This window comes from Acinonyx jubatus, chromosome B4 (assembly GCF_027475565.1).
Source record: "Acinonyx jubatus isolate Ajub_Pintada_27869175 chromosome B4, VMU_Ajub_asm_v1.0, whole genome shotgun sequence".
Classification (NCBI taxonomy): Eukaryota; Metazoa; Chordata; class Mammalia; order Carnivora; family Felidae; genus Acinonyx; species Acinonyx jubatus.
Window position 1 is genome coordinate 80178370 of NC_069387.1, and position 22565 is coordinate 80200934.

The 22565-nt window shown below is 34.0% G+C and overlaps 2 protein-coding genes across 2 annotated transcripts; both read left to right on the plus strand.

Moving 5' to 3' along the window:
• Positions 1–1933: 1933 nt before the first annotated feature.
• On the plus strand, positions 1934–3111 carry LOC106989821 (olfactory receptor 6C3-like). The gene has a single exon (XM_027071546.2). The coding sequence runs from the start codon at positions 1948–1950 to the stop codon at positions 2884–2886; it is 939 nt and encodes a 312-aa protein (XP_026927347.1). The 5' UTR covers positions 1934–1947; the 3' UTR covers positions 2887–3111.
• Positions 3112–16338: 13227 nt separating this feature from the next.
• LOC106981135 (olfactory receptor 6C75) lies at positions 16339–17671 on the plus strand. The gene has a single exon (XM_015079264.3). It carries the CDS (start codon positions 16502–16504, stop codon positions 17438–17440), a length of 939 nt encoding a protein of 312 aa, XP_014934750.3. The 5' UTR covers positions 16339–16501; the 3' UTR covers positions 17441–17671.
• Positions 17672–22565: the final 4894 nt, after the last annotated feature.

Here is a 22565-nt window from a genome sequence, read left to right on the forward strand (position 1 = left end):
TGTTCTTCAAAACAGCATTTGCAGGAAAATATAGCAGTCCCTGAACCTAAGGAAAATACTACTTAGGTTTTATAGATGCATAATCATAGAATTACAAACTATTGATTTTAAATGTTTACACGAATAGAAAGAAAAATGATTTAATAAATCATGTTTTGTACTCTATGAAAAGAGGCAAATGGAAGAGTACTTTACTAGTCAACCCAGGAGTAAGTGAATTAGTACATGGAGCTTGATAAGAGATGAAAAGCCTGAATGAGTTGTATTATGTTTTCAGAAATTCATAGCATCAGTAATGAAGGATATTGTGAGTCACATATAACTAATCTAGCAACAAAGAGAATTACGATCCTTAAAACCATGACAAAGCTAAATCAGTATACTTGTTTGTTTTAAAAATCAATATGCTTGTTTTGAGAGCACAATAGAAACTAAATCTTTTGCTAATTCAATTTAGCAGCTCTGAAATTATGTAAATGTTTAAGCAACTCAGATGATAAAATCTGAGATTAAATCATCAAGAAGACCAAGAAGTAAGTCAATTTTTTATTCTTCAATATATACACCTTCATTTTATTCAAATGTCTTTAAAAATATTATTTGTATATGTTTGTGGATTCAAAAATCTTTCAATATTAAAAGTTAAATAATTGTTTACCACCAAGAGACTATTAATAAAATGCTAAAGAAGGAACACACAAATCAATCCTGGATTGTTCTTTCTTTCTAACTTGAAATCGTGGTCTGTTATAAAAATACAATTTTTTTTATTCCCTATTGGATCTTTCATACTTTCCCTTTTAAGAGTTACCATTTCTTAGAATAAAAAAATGTTTTCCTAGTTTAATATTTCTAATTGCTTATTTTTTTGTGTTAAATTCAAGTGTAAATATACTTATTACATTTAATTTTAAAGGTAGATCTGTATTATAATCATTTTTGTTACATAAATTATGTTGGGTGGGGGATAGGCATTAAGGAGACCACTTGCTGGGATGAGCAGTGGATGTTATATGTAAGTAATGAATAATTAAATTCTACTTCTGAAATCATTATTACACTATATGTTAAGTAACTGGAATTTCATTAAAAATTTAAAAATTAAAAAAAAAATTCCCAATTGGAAAGGTTATCTGTTTCCCAGTAAATGCTATACTGATCACCTACTTGTTCATTTTCCATGACAATACTGTAAAAAAACAAAAAAAAAGAATTCTACATTGTATGAATTAAACTATTTCTAGGCTATAATTATTTTAGTAATAGAAGAAGACTGCCTTCTTGTCCTTCTGGACTTTTATGGGAAAAGGATTTAAAAAGATAAGAAAAGGGTAGCATCAACCAAACCTTTAAGAAAGTAATTAACAAGAGAATGCGAACAAAACATTCCCATGGATAAACTTGTGAGGTGATTACTATGGTGACAAGTTGTTTAACCTTGTGAGAGTTCCCTCAACTATGTGGGCTTCAAAATAGAAAATGTGGAGATAGCCTAAAGGACCCCTGTAAGATTTCAAACTCTATATTTAGATTATCCATAATCCAGACTAGTTTTATAGTCCTGAGGAAAAGAAAAGATCAATCAGAATATTTTCATAGTTTTATAAAAAAGAGAATAATTAGAAGCTTAATCTTAAAGAAACATTAGAAGAAATAGCTTCTGCTTAAATGCTAGCAAAAGACATTTTTTTAATCCATGGCCTGTGATTGTGTATACTCAACAATAAAAGATCAATCTTTAACTTCAGATCATGTTATTACTTGAATGTAAGGTCCAATAGAAATTGGACAGAGTTGCTGAAGGGGAACATGTGTTTTCGGCTTTCATAGATTATTCATCATCATGGATATTTTAAGATTTTATATTCCATCCTCAATCTTCTTTTAACTCTTTTATTTTCTATAGGGGAACATACAGTCTCTGAAAGTGGGGAAAAATGATCAGCGATGAAAAACCACACAGTACCCAAAGAATTCATTCTTCTAGGGCTATCTGATGACCCAGAGCTCCAGACTGTGATTTTTCTCTTTTTAATTATCACATATATATTAAGTGTCACTGGAAATTTGACCATCATCACTCTCACCTTGGTGGATTCCCATCTACAGACCCCTATGTATTTCTTCCTCAGGAACTTCTCTCTATTAGAAATATCCTTTACAACTGTCTGTATTCCTAGGTTTCTGGGCACAATTATCACGAGAGACAAATCTATTTCATACAATAATTGTACAGCTCAGTTGTTTTTCTTCATCTTCATGGGTATAACTGAGTTTTATCTTCTCACTGCCATGTCCTATGATCGCTATGTAGCCATCTGTAAACCCCTACATTATGCAACCATCATGAACAAAAGAGTCTGCATTTTACTTGTCTTTTGTGCTTGGCTGGCAGGATTCTTAAATATCTTCCCACCAGTTATTCTTTTTCTCCAGTTAGATTACTGTGGCTCCAATGTCATCGATCACTTTGCTTGTGACTATTTTCCCCTCTTGCAGTTATCTTGCTCAGACACATGGCTCCTAGAAGTGATTGGCTTTTACTCTGCAATAGTCATACTGCTTTTCACTTTGGCATTAATAATTCTATCCTACATGTTCATCATGAGAACAATTCTGAAACTGCCTTCCGCCAGTCAGAGAAAAAAGGCATTTTCTACGTGTTCCTCTCACATGATTGTCATTTCCATCTCTTATGGAAGCTGCATATTCATGTATGCCAACCCTTCCGCAAAACAGAAGGCATCATTGACCAAAGGAGTAGCTATTCTGAATACCTCTGTGGCTCCTATGATGAATCCATTTATATATACCCTGAGGAACCAGCAAGTAAAGCAAGCCTTTAAGGATACTGTCCAAAAGGTTATGTTTTTCTCCAGTAATTGAAGGCATTAGTAGCATTACAAGAATGAAGTGCTTGGAAATGCTTTCTGTTATTCACACTTTCTCAAAACTCCCTTTCCTTTACTCGAGTTATGTGTTTTCCCCTTTTTTTCCATCCCCCTATTACAATTTCCCAATCATGGAACTCAATAAATTTGATAATGTGAATATCGTGTCAGAATTTTCTGTACATTCAAAAGTTTTATTCAAATGTATTTGAATGAAGTAATAAAATTGGGTTGGTGATTATGATTTTGAATGGGAGTGGTTTGATTTTAAAGAGACATGGGCTTTAGGTTGATGGTAAGTGTGTAAGAGTACATGCAGATTTCTGAACTTTTCATTCTTACTAATAGAAATGAATGTCATTAGAAAATTTTGATTCTATTTGTCACTTCCATGAAATCAAATGAACACAACCATTAGGGATTGGGAATAATATATAAATATCTACTTAAATATTTTAAAAATCAGAAACTCACACATATTAAAAAATCTTTATAATATTAATCATAGTGCTAATGAGGAGAAGAAGAAAGAGAGACGGGGTAGAAGATAATATAAGATTTTTCAGCAATTCCTACACTCAAAATCTATTGTTTTCTTTGTATTAACTCATTTAATCCTGACAACAACCTTATGATGTACTTTCAATTACTATTCTCTTTTAGTTAGAGGTATTTTTCTTTTTGTAGATCAAATATGCCTCAAAATTAAAAACTCGGTAGAGAACAGGCAACGTAAAACATAGCAAATGTATAAAATGTATGAAACTATGATAAACTGGTAAAAGTTCATCTTTCTGGAGATCTGAGTTTTAATTGTCGCATCTAGAATCGACCTCAGGGTTTTTGGAAGTACGGAACAGAAATAACATCTGTTGACAATATTCTACACACTTTTCTTTGTATTAAGCAAATCACATGAAGTATTTATTTTACAAAAACTCTTTGAAAATGAACATTATTATTCCTAATTTATAGGTGAACAAACACAATGAAATTGAGGTTGAGACTTCAATGTTACAGAGATTGCAGCTTTCAGAACTGGGATGTAAATCACTTTTCTTTCATCTCAAAATCCAGACCACTGGGTTACTTTCATTTCACATTGAATTTCACATGTAATAATTTATGAACAAAAGTTCATAGTCAATATTAGAATTGTTAAATTAAAGGACTTTTTAATGTGTGATGAACTCCAGGTTTTTCTTACTTATGACAGGCACTGGGGATATAATAATGAAAAAGATCGATTATTGCCCTAAATTATCTCAAATTATAGTGGGGGAGAAAAACAACATATAATTAAAATTTAATTTGATAAATGCAGCAGCTTAGGCCTAAGTAACCTATAGGCCAGGTGATGTTATCATCATCAAAGAAAATGGCAGTTTTCCTGCCTTTTCTCTTAGCACAATTACAGTCAACTTCACAATAATTGCTAAATGTTGGTTCTTTTTAACCCTAAAGTCACATGCATAAGATAAAACTCGCCCGCTTTGGCTGTCATCTTAGTTTCCCTTTTATTTCTTGGTCATTAGCATATATGTTATACACAAAGTCACATTATTTCCTGAGTAAAAAAGGGTTTTGAGAAATAGGATTATGATATTCTCCAAGACACTCTCCAGCAAGGCTCCCTCTACCCTCAAACTGCATTGTGAATCATACATTAATCTTATACAAAGTTTAACCCATTACCATTCCATTTCTATTCCTCTCTTGGATCTATTTGAAAGAATTTATATCAATGACCACAGTCTAGATTTCTAGGACTATTTCAGGCATTTACATCTAGTGAACACTGAGGTGTATTTGTCAAATTAAACCCATGCAAACAAAACAGACAGAAAGAAAAACCAATAACAATACTTAATACCCATACGTGGATAGTAACAGCTTCCTATAAGCAGAATAAGAATCTCACAAATATAATTTCTTCCTAATTCTTGTATCATTGAAAATTCGTTTAGATGTTATTTCTAAAAATACTTTTAAAATGTTGCAAGCATGGGCTAGCCATTTGGTTAATAAGATATACCATCTCCATCTTATAAAATTTCAGGCAATGGATAAAAAGGTGGACATTTAGATATAGAATGAATCTTTATAAAAACATATACCAAGGGCTATATCAATATAAAATATGGGATTGCTCACAATATTTGCAGTAATGAAGTAAGAACGCCAATTCGATGTAAGAAATATCATCAAATGGATATTCTGGACAAGGAGAATAATGATTGCAAAAAACACAATTGTAAAAGTGAGAGAAGTGAATGTGAACCATATGGAAATAAATGGAAGGTAACAAGTAGCCACTACTTCTTTTTTATGTTTTCCTTGAAAAGCTAATTTTATTGATTAAATTTATTATACACAGGTAAAATAATGCTATAAAACCAATACTCACTTTCCTCATGTGAGTATCGTATGTTTCAAATGATATTAAACATTTTATCTACCCCTATGAGTGTTAACAATCCCCTCAAGTGGGTATGTTTCTCTTATCCTTTTAAAGAATGAGACATAGAAATTCACAGGAAACAAATAATGTATATATGGCCAATATATATTAGAACCATGATTCAAATCTAGCTATGTCCCCAAATAAGCCATTGTGCCAATTCCTGTGGGAAGGGAGAAATCTTGCAATATAAACATATACAAAGAAACAGACTTTCAGAATAGGATGGCATTCTTTCACGAAAGTACTTTCTTTCACAAGAGTACTAAATAAGTCCACCAAAATGCCACACTTGGCTTATGGGGATTTCTCTCAAAATAACATCTCTCAGAAAATTAAAAATTCAGAAGACAAGCACTCCTTTGAAATTAAAATTAAATCCCTAAACCTAAAACCAGAAAAATAGCCAAAGAAACTCAGAATCCCAAACTTTTCCATTGGTAGTCTCAGATACAACATATACCTGTATGATAATATAGACACTCAATTGGCAATACTCTCTGTTATTTTTGGATTGAACACTGAGTTATCCACAACAACAACTGCAGCCATCACCATAGAATATGCAATTGATAATTCATTATCTCACTCATAGGTATTACTTAGTCATTCTCCATCATTCTGATTTGAGTCAGAGTAAACCTCTGTATTCTTAAATAATCAGAACATTTTGGTGTTCATCATGCCCTCTATCACTCTCTGATGGTAAATCTCCAGTGCTAAAGTTCTCAAGCTCACTTGCCTTTTTGGCTCCATCTATAAAACTGGACGTGGATTGTTATAATTTACAGTCATATAGGATTACATGATCCACATGGTACAGTATACTTATCAATATAATTAGAAGTTTTCACAATATACTTGAATTTCAGTTTTCATGACTATATTAGTAGACCATGAGCATTTTTCTAGCAAAGGGAATACTATGTCCATTATTGCCTACCAAAGGGTTTACTGTAGTGTAGTCATTTACTCAAATATTTGTTAAATTAATCAACAAATGGATGAAAGTGTCAAAATGCCTACTTCCTATCTAAATGATTGGTATCTCCTGCCTTGAAATTATCATTCCTCTGCTGATATCTTGTTTGAATAAGTTTCTGTATCTGGGTTTTCTAGGACTCCTTGTGTTTAGAACCAAAGACAGAAATTGCTATACCCCTTCAAACAATACCAACACCTCTTAAACTCCTTACTCAATAGATAGGACCTCTCTTTTATTTATAGGTCTACCTCCCAGGATCTCCACTGTAGACATATTTAGGGCAAAATCCTATCTTTTAATCATTAAGGTACCATATGGAACCCCATGATTAGACTATCATGGTTATCACAATTTTAATGTTTTCTTAACTTGAGATGTTTTCATATAGACAATAGTGAAACATCACAATGGTGCTCAACAGTATTATTTACTTAGCATATATAAGTGGCTTCCTTGAGACAGATTTCTTCAAGTCTCAGCAGCTCATCTACTCTATCATTCACTCTATATAATCCCCAGAAACACAATTCCATTTGTGAGACTTTGGAAGAATTAGCGCAACTCTCAATGAGTCAGCTTCAGCTTCCTAACATAAAAATTAAGGAGAATAATAGGATTTCCTCTGGTGGTAGTTGTAAATATTTATTTAGACAAGGCTTATAAATGGCTTACAAACATGCCTGGTACCTTCCAAGCACCTAATAAATTAAAACTAATACTATTATTTTACACAATGTCAGTTTTAACCACATGGTATTTACTCAAAAATAATTCAGCTTTATGTATCACAACAGTGTCTGCAGGAAAACTGTCCTTCTACAGTACATTATATGCTACTCCCACATCTGTAAATTGAGGATTACAATAATGCTTACTTGATTTATTGATGTGAATAATTTAAATTTATCTTTCGTCTATCACTACTCTAAAAACATTATGAACTTAAACATTTTGCATCTTCCAAATTCCATCAAATATGTCTATCTATATGCAAGGACTGCAAAGACTACATTTTAAGTTGTCCTTGAAGCTAGGATTCTAAATGTAATTTTAGTTCTTCCAATCAGATACATTTGTAAACGGTACAAACTCTAAACTTAGTAGCAGTTAAATATCTGTATTGCTAGTATAGATCATAGTAGATTCAGATGACTCTACATTTTGTAGCAATAGTACTAGATTCCTGAGGAGCAGCTCTCATGGGCTCAGTTTTGTGAGGCAGCTTTGAGATCATTCCAGAAAGCTCATCCTAAAATCTGCCTTCAGCTGTCTTGATAATTCCTTAAGCCATACATTATACAAATAGTTTTACAGTTAGCAATTTTATATCCATGCAATTTTAACCACCCATAGAACAGTAAACAACCCATAGCGTGTGAGTTCACCAAATGAAAGCAACAAATAATCACCCAGGATGTCAGTGGAAATCAAGAGGGACATACACTGACAAATAAATCTATTTTATAAAGAATGAAGTCTGAAGAACCGACATTGGAGGGATCATGAACTTACATTCGTTTTACATAAAGTTGTTCCTCCTTATTCAGACTCCTTATTTGTACATTTTCCTACTCTCTAGTATGTATTTGCAACCCCAAAATCAATCTACAGGACACTTTTTGAGCCAGTCCAGGACATGTGCAGAGCAGCAAAAAGTTTGAGTTACCCATTACACCTGTTCCCAGCAGAAGTTAAACAAGGTGATGCTCTGCCTTCTTGTTTCAGCTCTCATACCTTAAACAAAGTCTTTGTCAAGGCCTACATAATGCCACATTTTTCACATTTTTCTGTTTTAATTATTTCACTGCTTTTAATGAACCCAGAGCACAGTGCTATAGCACTAAGTGTCTTGAGAGCAAGAACTGTGATGTGACTTACAGAGAAAATACCTACCTATTGGGTAAGTTTGGGCCAAGCATGAGTTCTAGGACTGTTGGCTTAATGCTAATAGATCAACAACATAGTACATTCAGAAAAAGGAAGAGGAAATTTTTTCACTCTGTACGTGAGGCTTCTATTGAAAATGCTAAAGTAGCATCTTTACTGTGTCATGAAGCCATAGAGAAGATGAAAAGCAGACAAATTTGTAGACACATGAAATGAAAACAGATTTTATACTTTTTTTTAAATCCAAATTAGTAACATATAGTGTAATAACTGTTTCAGGAGTAGAATTTGGTGATTCATCACTTACATAGAACACCCAGTGCTCATCACAACAAGTGCCTTCCTTAATGCCCATCACAAATTTAGCACATTCCCCCACCCAACACCTCCAGCAATTCTCAGCTTGTTCTCTGAAAACAGATTTTAAAAAAAGAGGGGGGGGTGCATAATGACAGCATTGTAAGTCTGAAAGCCGAAGAAATTTACGGTCATGTTTTCTCATTATTAGGAAATGTTAAACTCTACAGAGCTAGTGCTGTTGACTAACATTTTTCAAAAGGTGACAAGGTGTAAGAAATGTTAAATTTGCAGGTTAGGCAAGCTCTGCAGATCAAGAGGCTGTGGAAGAATTTTTAAGTATCTCTAAGATATCATACAGGAAAATGATTATGTAGAGCAGGGTTTCAGTGCTAATTAGACTGGTCTGTTCTAAAAGGACACTGGAAAACTAAGCCATATAGCACAAATTGCATATAACCTATATAATAAGTGGTTTGAGTTGGTGAAAATGATGTGACAGAGGCTTGAAGGAATGTACCTTTCTATTCCCCCTAGGAACAAAAACTCAATATTGCTAATTCAGTGTGGAGAGCTTATGGAGCATAACTACCTGGAATAATGAGAATCAATACTCTCTACAAATGTATTTGTATTTGTAGGGGGACCTGGGGGCTGGGTCAGTTGGGCGTCTGACTTCAGCTCAGGTCATGATCTCATGGTTGGTGAGTTTGAGCCCTGTGTCGGGCTCTGTGTTGACAACTCAGATCCTAGAGTCTGCTTCAGATGCTGTGTCTCCCTCTCTCTCTGACCCTCCCCTGCTCATACTTTGTCTCTCTCAAAAATAAAATAAACATTAAAAAAATGTACATGTGTATATACAGGTATACTGATACATAAATGCATGCTGATGCTTTGTATACATGGATTAGTGTGCACAGAAAGATTTCTCATCACTGTCCACTGACAGACCCTAGGAAAACCTCAAAACTCAAAAAAAAAATTTTTTTAAGATGGAGTCAGGTTGAAAGGATTCAAGAGCCATTGAAAGATCCAAAGGCCAAAGATAGAGAATTTAAAAAATAAAGAATCTAGTATTATAATCCAAAGGATACAATTTATATTCATTAGTGTTGGGGCGCCTGGGTGGCACCTGGGTTGGTTAAGCAGCTGACTCTTGATTTTGGCTCAGGTCATGATCTCATGGTGGGTTTGTGAGTTCAAGACCCATATCAGGCTCTGTGCTCACAGCACAGAGCCTACTTCAGATCCTCTGTCTCCATCTCTCTGCTTCTCCTCCATATACTCGCTCGCTCTCTCTCAAAAATAAATGTTTGAAACTTTTTAAAATAATCATTTGTACATACTATAAAGAAATGATTGTATAATTAAAGTGGAAAAAAGTGAATCCTTCTTACAGAATAATGCCAATTAACAAATACAGGAAAAAAAATGACAAATACAAAATCATTACCTTAAAATTATAAGCAGAAAGAGTTTGGGGTCCCCTGAAAAAGATGAGACATAGCTTTCTTGACATAAGAAAAGTTGTTTTAGGCCCCCTGCCATCTTGGGACCTATACCTGGGCAGCACTACTTGTCCAAAGCACATTTCTTGCAGAACTTCCTAGGATATGTTGAAATTGCAGAAGAATAGACTTCAATAGGCAATAAAACAAGGTAAGACCAAATAGCCACTATAAGGTCAGGAGACAGCACAGTCATATGAGAAACAATAAATCAGTGGTAGAACTCCCAGGGCTGATTCAAAAGTAAAGATTGGCCTGATGCATTCTTGTTATCTTTGCAGGATTTAAATGCCTTTGAACAATTTAAGAGATCACACCAACCAAAGCCTGAGAAGTGACCCTTGCCAGCCCTTGTGATTTCAATTAACTCAGTCACCTTGGAATTTTCTCCCAATCCCATGCTGAATTTCCCATTTTGCAAGCCTCTGGATGAATATGTATTCACCCTTGGTTTAAAATTTCTCCAGTTCTGTTGATGAAGGACACACCGCTTTAGGAAATATCCCAGGTGTTCTCCTTTACTTGTTGCAAGTAAAACCCTTCCTTTCCTATTCTTTAACTTGCTCATTGTTTTTGGCTCAACATCCACCTTTTTGCCAAAAGGCAAACCCAGTTTCAAGTCACAAAACCATGTGATAATTCTGCAGCGAGATCATTGTAGAATGATAAAATTAGGAAAATATTGTTTAAGACATTTTTTTCTGATTGGGGGTAAGCCCTTAGATGTCTAAGAAGCATCGTGTTGCTTACAACAGAAGGTAAAATGAACTACTGAGCCACATGAGTAGAAAGGAGTTTATTAATATGCCATATATAAACTTGACTCATTTCTTCCAACTGTCTTTTTGCTTATTTATAATTTTGTATATATTCATTGTATTCATTTTTATTTCACAACTTTAAATGAAGGTGAATACTAGATATCCATATATTTAATATTTTTACTATGCATAGTGGATAGCCAACTGATGAAGTGTATCACTTTAATCACTGGTGGTGGGGGTGGGAGGGATGGTCTCAGGTGTGAATTTAAAAGTAAACTAAAGCTAAAATACAAACATATAGGTCTTATCATGAATAACTTATATTGCATGCCATTGATTTAAGACAATCTTTAATCTTTGATGGATATGTCTTTAAAAGATAAAAGATTAAGTTTTTCTTCATTGATAAGGTTATGCTTAATGTAACAGCTTTATTACTTATATTCTGTCAATCTTTATGCATCTCCCTATAATCTATTATTGAAAATATTGATATAAAAGCAAATTCTGCTAAAAAGTTTGAGGCACATAAGTTGCTCTGCTCCCTGGAAATACATTATTGCTTAAACTGTTACTAGAAGTACCTGTTTGGGTCCTGTACTGCTTTGCATAGTGCCCTTCAAAGGTCATGCCCATCTGAAACCTACAGATATGACCTTCTTTGGAAATAGGGTCTTTGCAGAAGTACTGAAGGGGAGCAGACTATGTCACCCCCTGATATGTGTCTTTGGCATAGGATTATTTTTTGCTGGTTTTGTTTAAGAAATAACAGACAAAGGAAAAGCTCTGGAAGCTGAGAAGTCACTTTTTTGTAAGGTATTTGCATTATGTAAGAAAATTCCATTTGTAAGGGTATCTCCCTCTCTGTACCAAGAAGTGGAGGATAATCAAATCTCTAGAAACTCTTACCAAAGGAGAAGGCAGCAATGCAAATCTGTACAACAACCATACCCTTCTTCACTGTGTTTCCCTTGATAACTTCCTATAACTGGCTCCCTCCCCACTCCACAACATCTTCTTTTGTCTACAGGTGAGGATATTATTAAAGGTGGTGGCTTGAGCCATTTGGGGGAATTACTCCGTTTTCCTGGATCTCTCCCATGTATACAGGAGGTATGCATGCTATTAAACTTCTATTTTTCTCCTGTTAATTTTTTTTTATTATGGGGGGGGAGGGGAGGGCTCTCAGCCAAGAACCTAAAAGAGCAAAAGGAAAATCATCTTTCCTCCCATACATAATCAAGTTGAGGTCATATACATTAAAGCAATTTCCATGTATCTTGATGTGACAACAGTTTCTATGTAACAAAAAATTTTAAATAATATGATGACCTACACATTAACGTCATGTAGATACTATTCTGACAATGTTTATAATAAAACATGAGCACAGGGATGCCTGGCTGGCTCAGTCGGATAAACGCCGACTTTGGGTCAGGGTATGATCTCACAGTCTGTGGGTTCAAGCCCTGTGTCAGGCTCTGTGTTGACAGCTCAGAACCTGGACCCTGCCTCAGATTCTGTGTCTCCCACTCTCTCTGACCTTCCCCTGCTCACTCTCACTCATTCTCTCTCTCTCTCAAAAATAAATAAACATTAAAAAATTTTTAGAAAACATGATCACATGTATGGCATAGTATTCAAGTTCTTGACTTTTCTCATGAACAGACTAATATACTTTGAATTTAAATAGCTGTTCTGCTTGCTTTAATAGTCTCTTTCTTTAGTGTGTACTCTTTATTACTTAGTCATATACCTTGAATAATTTCATGTCTCCAAAAAAAAATCTTAAAATCTTTCTTCAGAAATTGTCTAACATTTTAAGATCATCAAGTAATCCAAATTTCCATTGATTTTAAACTATTTATATGTCTTATGGAAATCCTCTTTTATTTTTTTTTTAAATATAATTAATTGTCAAATTGGCTAACATACAGGGTGTACAGTGTGCTCTTGGTTTTAGGGGTAGATTCCCGTGGTTCATCGCTTACATACAACACCCAGTGCTCATCCCAACAAGTGCCCTCCTCAATGCCCATCACCCATTTTCCCCTCTCTCTCACCCTCCCCCCCATCACCCCTCGGTTTGTTCTCTGTCCTCTTTTAAATAGCAACTAAATATAAGTTCCAAATGATGAATGCAAATGGGATATTACAGACATCTTTTCAGATCACTGCACTGAAAAATAAAATGATGCACGGGATGAGGGACATATCGCTTATCTTGGACATGAGAAAAGGAATCTGAGGTTTCTAAAATAACGTAGAATTCTCACCTTCTGTTGTAAGAAGTGAAAATTATGCGCACAGTTGTCTTTTACATCTCTCTACCCTCAGAACCTAAGCTTGACCCCAACACATAGAAAACATCCCAAAAGTAATCATGGAGTGAATAAATGGTAATGATTATAATCATGACAGGTTTTCTATGTCACCATTCAGTGTAAAAATGTAAAACCTTAAAAAACATGGCATTTCTTAAGATGTAGAATGATTGAGACCTCAGCCCCAGTCTAAAACATCACAGTGAATTCTTAATATTTTCCCTAAGATTAGAGAAAAGCCCACTTGTTCACAATTTAAAATCTATTGCCATTGAGAAATTGTTTATCTCTTACACCATTAAATTTCTTCTCCTTGTGAAGTTATGGGTTCTTTTTATAATTTACTTTTGTGTCTTAACACTGTGTCTTAACACTGAGCAGGTATACTTAAGTTTTAGTTTTGCACAATGTGAATATTTTTATAATTTAAATTCTTCTATGTATTTTTTCTGCTCTGATTTCAGGCCACAATCACCAAAATAATCTATTCTAAATTATTTACTAATTTGGACTATTGTTGAATGCTGGTGTCTGGAGAACACCAATCTCCATGGTACCTTTTGTTTATTTACTCAGCTAATCCCCCTGAGTCCATTGTGAATGGAGCAGATAAAATGATAACTAGCCTGAATAACATTACTAAGATCATATCATCTTGCCCACCATACCTGGAAAGACATTCCAACTATAACTTCATTTCAACTATAACTTATTTCATTCAACTATAACTTATTTCATTCAACTATAACTTATTTCATTTCAACTATAACTTATTTCATTTCAACTATAACTTACTTCATTTCAAGTATCAAGACAATACTTCTTAAAGTGGCAATAGGTAGGATATCTTGAGAACTCAGATCCTTCGAGAAATCTGGGTTAATGCATAGAAATAAGTTGATGTATGCCCTTTTTATAAAAATTGCTGAGAAGCTCCCTGAATTATGCTTTATCAATATTTTGAATACTTGGTTACAAGTATAAGATTACAGAGAAGAAACAGATTGCAAAGACTTTTGAAAATTCCCAAAATTCTTACATTTGAACAAATTAAATAAGCCATTAGAAATGACAATGACTAAACCAACCATATTTACCATAAAAGTAAGTATGTCTTGGGGCACCTGGGTGGCTCAGTCGGTTGAGCATCCGACTTGGTTCAGGTCATGATCTCATGGTTTGTGAGTTCAAGCCCTGCATCAGGCTTTGTGCTGACAGCTCAGAGCCTAGAGCCTGCCTCAGATTCTGTGTCTCCCTTTCTCTCTGCCCTTCCCCCACTCATGCTCTGCCTCTCCCTCTCTCTCTCTCTCTCTCAAAAATAAATAAACATTAAAAAAAAAAGTAAGTATGTCTTTAGTAGTTTCTTTCAGGAATGCAATTTTGCTTTAATAGGATAAATTTATGCTTTATGCAAGTTTTCTCAATTATGCACAATACTATATATGACTAAATTAAACCACACAATTTATATGAAATATATAAATGAAATTTTTAAACTGCAACAATGTAATAGTTTCATGCAACATTTTTGTTCATTATAATGTAAATATTCAGTGATTGATAAGACTACATGATATTTTTGTGTTCTTAATCTAAATGTCTTTTAATAATTATTTTTAATATAATCAATATCAAGATACCATGTAATCATTTTTGTGCAAGATTTGAAACCATTTCATGTGTCTTAACGCTGAGCAGATACATTTTCTGTTTTAATTTTACACAATGTGAATTTTATACAGTGAGGGTTAGCATCCATCATGTAAAGGCAGAAGACAAAAACAAAACAAAACAAAACAAACATGCATATCTTATGACCACGAGGAGGACAGATGATGGAAAGTAGGAATAATCCCCTCCTAGCAATCAGGTAAAGATTTTAATGTGTTCATTAACACACTAAATTAATTGGCTAATCCTCAGAAAATAGCATTCCTTTTGAAAGCTCTGAAACCTCAGAAGGATGTAGAAAACGAAGGAGATATTACAGACTTAGACTGTATGGACAATTAAGCATTTTTTAAAATGATCTTAGATGACAGCGCATCTAAAGCTTTTATGGAAAATAAAAACTTTAAACAGGAAAAAATCAAATCCTGATAAACATCAAGAGTTGCATTAAAGCCAAAGATGAAAAATAAAAGAAATAAGAAATAATCCTTGCTTCCCAAAAGCGTACCTTTTGTCTCCCTCAAGAAAACAATAGGCAATATTATGGAAAAGTACTAAATGATTTTATTTTTTTTTTAAGTTTTATTTATTGAGATAATCTCTACATCCTACATGGGGTTTGAACTCACAACCCCAAATCAAAAGTAACATGCTCCTTTGAGCCAGCCAGGAGCCCCAAAATCATTTTAGAATTTACAAAATTTACAATTTACAATTTACAAAAATAAAATTAGGACTTAAGAAACAGTAGTGCTTTATGTATCAGAGAGCAGACTCACGATAGGTAGATAGTAAATACAAATATATTTAAGAATATATTTATAATCTTAGAAAAGACCACTATGGCAAATTACTAATTAAAACTAGAATGTCTTGTGACACAGACATTGGAATTCGATTGGGACTACCCTCCCATGCATTAAATGTGTCTGTATACTGTTATCATGGAACATTATTCTACCAGATGGGCAAGTAAGTGGTCTCTGAAGATTGTAAAAGTTTGAATGGGAGAAGACAAATGGTTATTCAAAATAGAAAAGTTAAAATATATATGATGAAGAAAGTAACAAAAAATACCTTCAAAATTTTGTAGTATGCTGTAAGTAAGCTGAGTTTTATTAGAAAAGGTTTTCATCTTAGAGGTTTTAATCTTTTTTTCTTGTTTTCAGGTATATACCAAAATATTCAGAAGACAGGGATTTATACTGAGATATGTGAGAATACAATGAAAGATATATAAGAATAATGAATTAATATATGACATACTAACATTTATTATATTATTATATAATTATTATTATGTCAGTATCATGTTTCTCTAAAAATATAAGGCAGCAATGACTTAAAACTTACTTACTTACTTACTTACTTATTTATTTATTTATTTATTTATTTATTTAAGTTGGAGTGCCTGGGTGACTCAGTCGGTTAAGCACCTGACTCTTATTTCAGCTCAGGTCATGATCTCACAGTTCATATAATCAAGCCCCAGGTAAGACTCTGCACTGACAACACGGAGACTGCTTGGGATTCTCTCTCTCCCTCTGTCTCTGCCCCTTCCTTCCTCTATCTCAAAATAAATAAACATTGTTTAAAAGTGTGTCTATGTGTTTGTGTATGTGTGTATGTTTTTCTTTTCTGGTGTTGTAACTTTTCTTATTTTTTCATCTATTTTACAGCTACACAAAAATATCATTATAAAGAAGGAAGATAATGAAAAATTACACCTCAGTAACAGAATTTATTCTTCTTGGATTGACAAATGACCCACAGTGGCAGGTTGTACTTTTCGTATTTCTTCTTGCTACCTACATGCTAAGTGTGACTGGGAACCTGATCATTGTCACCCTCACCCTTTCAGATGCCCACCTGCAGACGCCAATGTATTTCTTCCTTCGAAACTTCTCATTCCTAGAAATATCATTCACGTCTGTCTGCATTCCCAGATTCCTTGTCACTTTTGTGACAAGGGACAGAACCATTTCCTACAATGGTTGTGTGACTCAGCTATTTTTCTTCATCTTCTTGGGGGTGACAGAATTTTACCTTCTGGCTGCCATGTCCTATGACCGCTACGTGGCCATCTGCAAGCCTCTCCATTACATGACCATCATGAGCAGCAGAGTCTGCACCCTTCTTGTCTTTAGCTCATGGCTTGCAGGATTCCTGATCATCTTTCCACCAATACTGTTGCTTCTACAGTTGGAGTTCTGTGCCTCCAATGTAATTGATCATTTTATCTGTGACGCTTCTCCAATTCTACAGCTTTCTTGTACAAACACTCGCTTTCTAGAACTCATGGCATTTTTTTTAGCAGTGGTAACACTTATGGTCACCTTAACACTAGTTATTCTCTCTTACACATACATCATCCGTACAATTCTGAGAATTCCTTCCACAAGTCAAAGGAAGAAAGCCTTTTCCACTTGTTCCTCCCACATGATAGTGGTCTCCCTCTCTTATGGAAGCTGCATTTTCATGTACATTAAGCGTTCTGCAAGGGAAAGGGTGACTTTAAGCAAAGGAGTAGCTGTGCTTAATACCTCAGTGGCTCCTCTCTTAAATCCTTTCATATATACACTAAGGAATCAGCAGGTGAAGCAAGCCTTTAAGAATGTGGTCCAGAGAATGGCCTTTTACTCAAATAAATGAATGTTATTATGAAAAAAGTATACCCTTAAAAGTAAAGCTGAATGAAGAACTCTCTGCCTTTCTCTACATAAATTCTTCAAACACCTCAATTCATTCTTTCAGTTAGACATATGTATATAAACAACACCTCTTTTTCTTACTAGCCTAAAAACCAGGTCTTAACTGGCTTTCTGTATAGAAAATAGTCAATCTTATCCTGTGTAACTAAAATTCATGTGTCAATAATCTCCATTGTTTCTCATATCAAAGCAAAGCAGTTTAAACATTCATAGAAAAGATACAGATTGCTATACTATAGGAAGCTACTAAAAACCACAAGCACTATGAAATGTATTTTATGAGAAATAATAATATGTATCAATTAATATTTCTTAAATTTCTACTTCTGTGTCATCAATAAAACGTTTAAAATTAAAAGCATTATTAAAATATCTCCATGAGTTTATCAATAAAATGTAATTAAAACATGCTGAAAAATCAAATAGAAATTTAAGATCAAATCTGCTGCCAGCCTTATCTTTGCATTTGAAATGAGATGGTATCTATTTTATATTAGTTTTTGTAGGAAAATATAGAAGTTTCAGTACAAGACATGAAATTTACCTTTTTCTTCCACTGATATGTTCTTAAAAGAAAATAGATTAACTGAAGAATTCCCTATCTGCCAATCATATTTGAAAGGGAAAAGCATGGTATATAAAGGTAAATTAAGCTATCCTGATAAATGTCATATTTATATTCAAACTCTTTCAACTGATACAAAAATGGTCTTTCCTACTGATATGAAACAACAAATTCATAATCTGGAATGATAGGATATACAGACTCCAAAGAGTTTCTTGGAAATGATGATACATGACTTATTTATGCCTTAGTTTTCCTTTATTAGCAAATCTACACACTGTGTTTATCTGTCCTTTGCCTCTTTTACAGCATGTTCTACCTCCCTCAATAATATCCAAGAAAATGACTCTGACAACTTCAGAATTGTAAAAAATGTGTCCAAGCCTGGCTCCTACAGTTAATATCCCCTTTGGCACCTATGTATCACTAAGAAAACTGGTTGTCTTAAGACAGCAGTTGTGAATATAACTAGATACTAGGTAAGTGGATTTGACTTTGGTTTCTCGATTTCCAGCTTGGTCTGATACATAGGTTAATGTAAAGAGCTGTACATAGTTTCTAACTCCCAGACAGAAATACCTTTTCTTGTATCTCATAGACAAGAGTGTCTGTGAACACTCACTTATTTCTTACCATTGTCCTTTCATGGAATGGATTACATTTTTTTAAAAAAGGATTTAACATAATATTACCACAAAATGAAAATTAATTTATCATTTTATTCAATTATAAATTCCATATTGGGGCAATTTGTAAGAAATGAAATTATATAGGTTTACTTTTGTAAGAAAATAACAAGTAAGCTGAAATGCAAAAGCAAGAACTTATCAAACTCAATACTCAAAAAACAAATAATCCAGTTAAGAAATGGGTAGAAGAGGTGCCTGGGTGGCTCAGTTGTTTAAGCATCTGATTTCAGCTCAGCTCATGATCTCATGGTCCGGTCCATGGGTTTGAGCCCTGAATCAGGCTCTGTGTTGACAGCTCAGAGCCTGGAGCCGGCTTCAGATTCTGTCTGTCTGTCTGTCTGTCTCTCTCTCTCTCTCTCTCTCTCTCTGCCCCTCCCCTACTCACACTCTGTCTGCCTCTCTCTCCCTCTCTCAAAAATAAACATTAAAAAAATAAAAGATAAAACAAAAGAAATGGGCAGAAAACATGAATAGACATTTTTCCAAGCATCCAGATGGTTAACAGACACATGAAAAGATGTTCAACATCACTCATCATCAGGGAAATGCAAACCAAAACCACAATGAGATACCACATCACACTTGTCAGAATAGCTAAAATTGACAACTCAGGAAACAACAGATGTTGATGAGGGTATGGAGAAAGGGGAACACTTTTGCACTGTTGGTATAGATGTAAACTACTGCAGCCACTCTGTAAAATAGTATGGAGGTTCCTCAAAAAGCTAAAAATAAAACAACCCTACAACCCAGCAAGTGTACTACTAGGTATTTACCTAAAGGATGCAAAAACACTGATTTGAAGGGGTACATGCACCCTGATGTTTATAGCAGCATTATCAACAAGAGCCAAATTATGGAAAGAGCCCAATGTCCATCGACTGATGAGTGGATAAAGATGTGGCATCTATATACATACATACATACATACATATATATATGTGTGTGTGTGTGTGTGTGTGTTTGTATACACACTACTCTGCCATCAAAAAGAATAAAATCTTGCCATTTGCAATGACATGGATAGAACTAGAGTGTATAATGTTAAGTGAAATAAGTCAGTCAGAGAAAGACAAATACAATATGCTTTCATTCATATGTGGAATTTAAGAAACAAAACAGATGAACATAGAAAAAAACAGAGAAGGAAGCAAACCATAAAAGACTCTTAATAATAGAGAACAAACTGAGAGTTGACGGAGGGAGGTTGGTGGTGTGATGGGCTAAATGGGTGATGGGTATTAAGGAGGCCACTTATGATGAGCATTGAGTGTTATATGTAAGTGATAAATCACTAAATTCTACTCCTGAAACCAATATTACACTGTATTTAACTTAAATTTAAATAAAAACATTTAAATTATAAAACTGATTTTATATATATATATATATATATATATATATATGAGTGTATACAAACAACATGAAAATGTTAACTAAATGAATATATACTATACATATGGTATATATAATAGGTATGTAGGTAGACATAAGAAAGAGAGGAACAAAAATAAGAGGGAAGGGAAAGGTGATCCTCTTGATTGACAGAAACTTCTCTGGAAAAGGTTGATTCTAATATTCACATTGTTCATAAGCGTAAGGTGAAATATTATTGTAAAGTATTATGAAATAATGAAATTTTTATTGCAAATGTGATGGTTGGTGAGAAATGTATCAGATATATGTTATGTTTTAGAGGCTTTCAAAAGTATTAAGTTCATATTATTTTTCACACTAATATTTCTAAAACGCCTTCCCTTTAACGACAAGGGAAATTACATGTATGTAATGATCACACAAACACACTTGTGCCATAACCTTTTTTAAAATCAAATCACAGTTACTGTCACTTTACTGTTTTGTGGTTATTGAAAACATAAGAAATCATTTATTTTCATTGGTGAATTATCATCCTAAAAGTTGATTCTATTAAACATAAAGTGGGAGCTTAGAATAAAAATTTCTTAATAGCACTGCAAATTGGAATTTCATTGACTCCTATTCCCATGAAGCATTCCTCAAGCTCTAGAGATTACAAAATACTCTCCAAAAAGTATTAACCATTCATGGGCCATTGAATCTCTTGGGATCTTAATACCAAGTGGTGATTGGCTAAAGAAAAAGTAATCACTAAAACTTACAGATCACAAAATCTAAGAAAGAATCACACAATCAGACAATTTTGGAAAAGCCTTCATTTTGTCTTATAAATGCTCAGGGGTGCCTGGGTGGCTCATTCAGTTGAGCGTCTGACTTTGGCTCATATCATTATCTTGCAGTTTGTGAGTTGGAGCCCCTTGTAGGGCTCTGTGCTGACAGCTCAGAGCCTGGAGCCTACTTCAGATTCTGTCTCCCTCTCTCTCTGCCCCTCCCCTGCTCGCACTGTCTCTCCCTGTCTCTCAAAAATAAATAAACATTAAAAAAATTTTTTTTAATGCTCAGAAGGAAAAGTGAGCTAGATGAATAGATAATTAGAATAGAAAAGGAAGAAATCAGTTATTTTGTACCTTCCACATTTCTGCATTGATCTTAACCAGGCTGCCTGTACTTAATTAAATTCCTCTAAATACTAATACAGTAAATGTGATAACATTTTTCTAAGGCATTCCATTTATGTTTTCTATAAAAGGCAAACTACATATTCCTTTTTTTAGAAGCAACTTTATAACTCAGGAGAGGTGTGATATTTTCCAGTTCTCTAGAACTTTTTATATTATCCATTTGCTTTCATAAATATTCAGCTATTTTTTTTTATCTCTAATACATGCAATGCTAAGGGAAACTTTTCAATTCAATCTTTTAAGAATTCTATCTTAAATCCCTCCTTAAACTGAAGTCATTAATAAAGTTCACGAGGAGAGAGGTAGAAATGGGTGAAAAGGCAGAGGAGGAAGAGCCTAAGAGCACAGAAAGAATATCAAGTTTTGCAGTAAATAAAGTTTGAGTTGGATGCACAAATGAAATAATTTACTATTTAAAATAACATTCAGAGAATATCAGATAAATCATGGTCTTCTTCCCCCTTTATGTGACCAAACATGCTATTTGGCAAATTCCACATGAAAAGAATTATTATTAGAAACTATACATTAGTTAAGAATTAACTTTCCTGGGGAGTGCCTTTGGTGGCTCAGTTGGTTAAGCCTCTGGCTCTTGCTTTTGGCTCAGGTCATAATCTCATGAGTTTGAGCCCCATGTCAGGCTCTGTGCTGACAGTGCAGAGGCTGCTTGAGATTGTTTCTTTCCCTCTCTCTCTGCCCCACCCCCTCTCAAACTTAAATAAATAAAGATTTTTTAAAAATAAATATGGATGACATAGTCTGAATGACACTGCATCTCAAAATTAATGGAAAAAAGGGAAGGGAGAAGGAGCTATCAAGGAACAAAGGCCTTTCTCCAGGAATGCTCCATTCCTTCCTTATGTTGCTCCTTCCCAATTATATAAATATTGAGCAAAGAATTAATCTCTTACCTAATGAAAAAGAGTCTTTCTGTACACTCATCAAAATCAGTGATATCTAGAATCCACATACAAATTACATGATCTGAGTACATCATAAGCCTTGGAACAATATTATGTAGTCAATTCCATTACTATATAAGGGAGAGTATTACTCATGCAACAGCATTTTAAAGTTTTATTCTTAGTTTGATAGCAATAACCAAGAAAACCTTAGGCTAAAGCATGAGGTACTAATCCATACTCTACATTGATATCAGTCACAATAATTTTCATGCATTGAATGAAAGCAGAAAGTTTCTACAATTATTTGATCACTGCATATGTATTATCACATTTCATTCTCACAGGC

Bases quoted from the DNA above. Each gene is read 5' to 3' on its own strand.
- LOC106989821 (XM_027071546.2), top strand. From the start codon at position 1,948: ATGAAAAACCACACAGTACCCAAAGAATTCATTCTTCTAGGGCTATCT.
- LOC106981135 (XM_015079264.3), top strand. From the start codon at position 16,502: ATGAAAAATTACACCTCAGTAACAGAATTTATTCTTCTTGGATTGACA.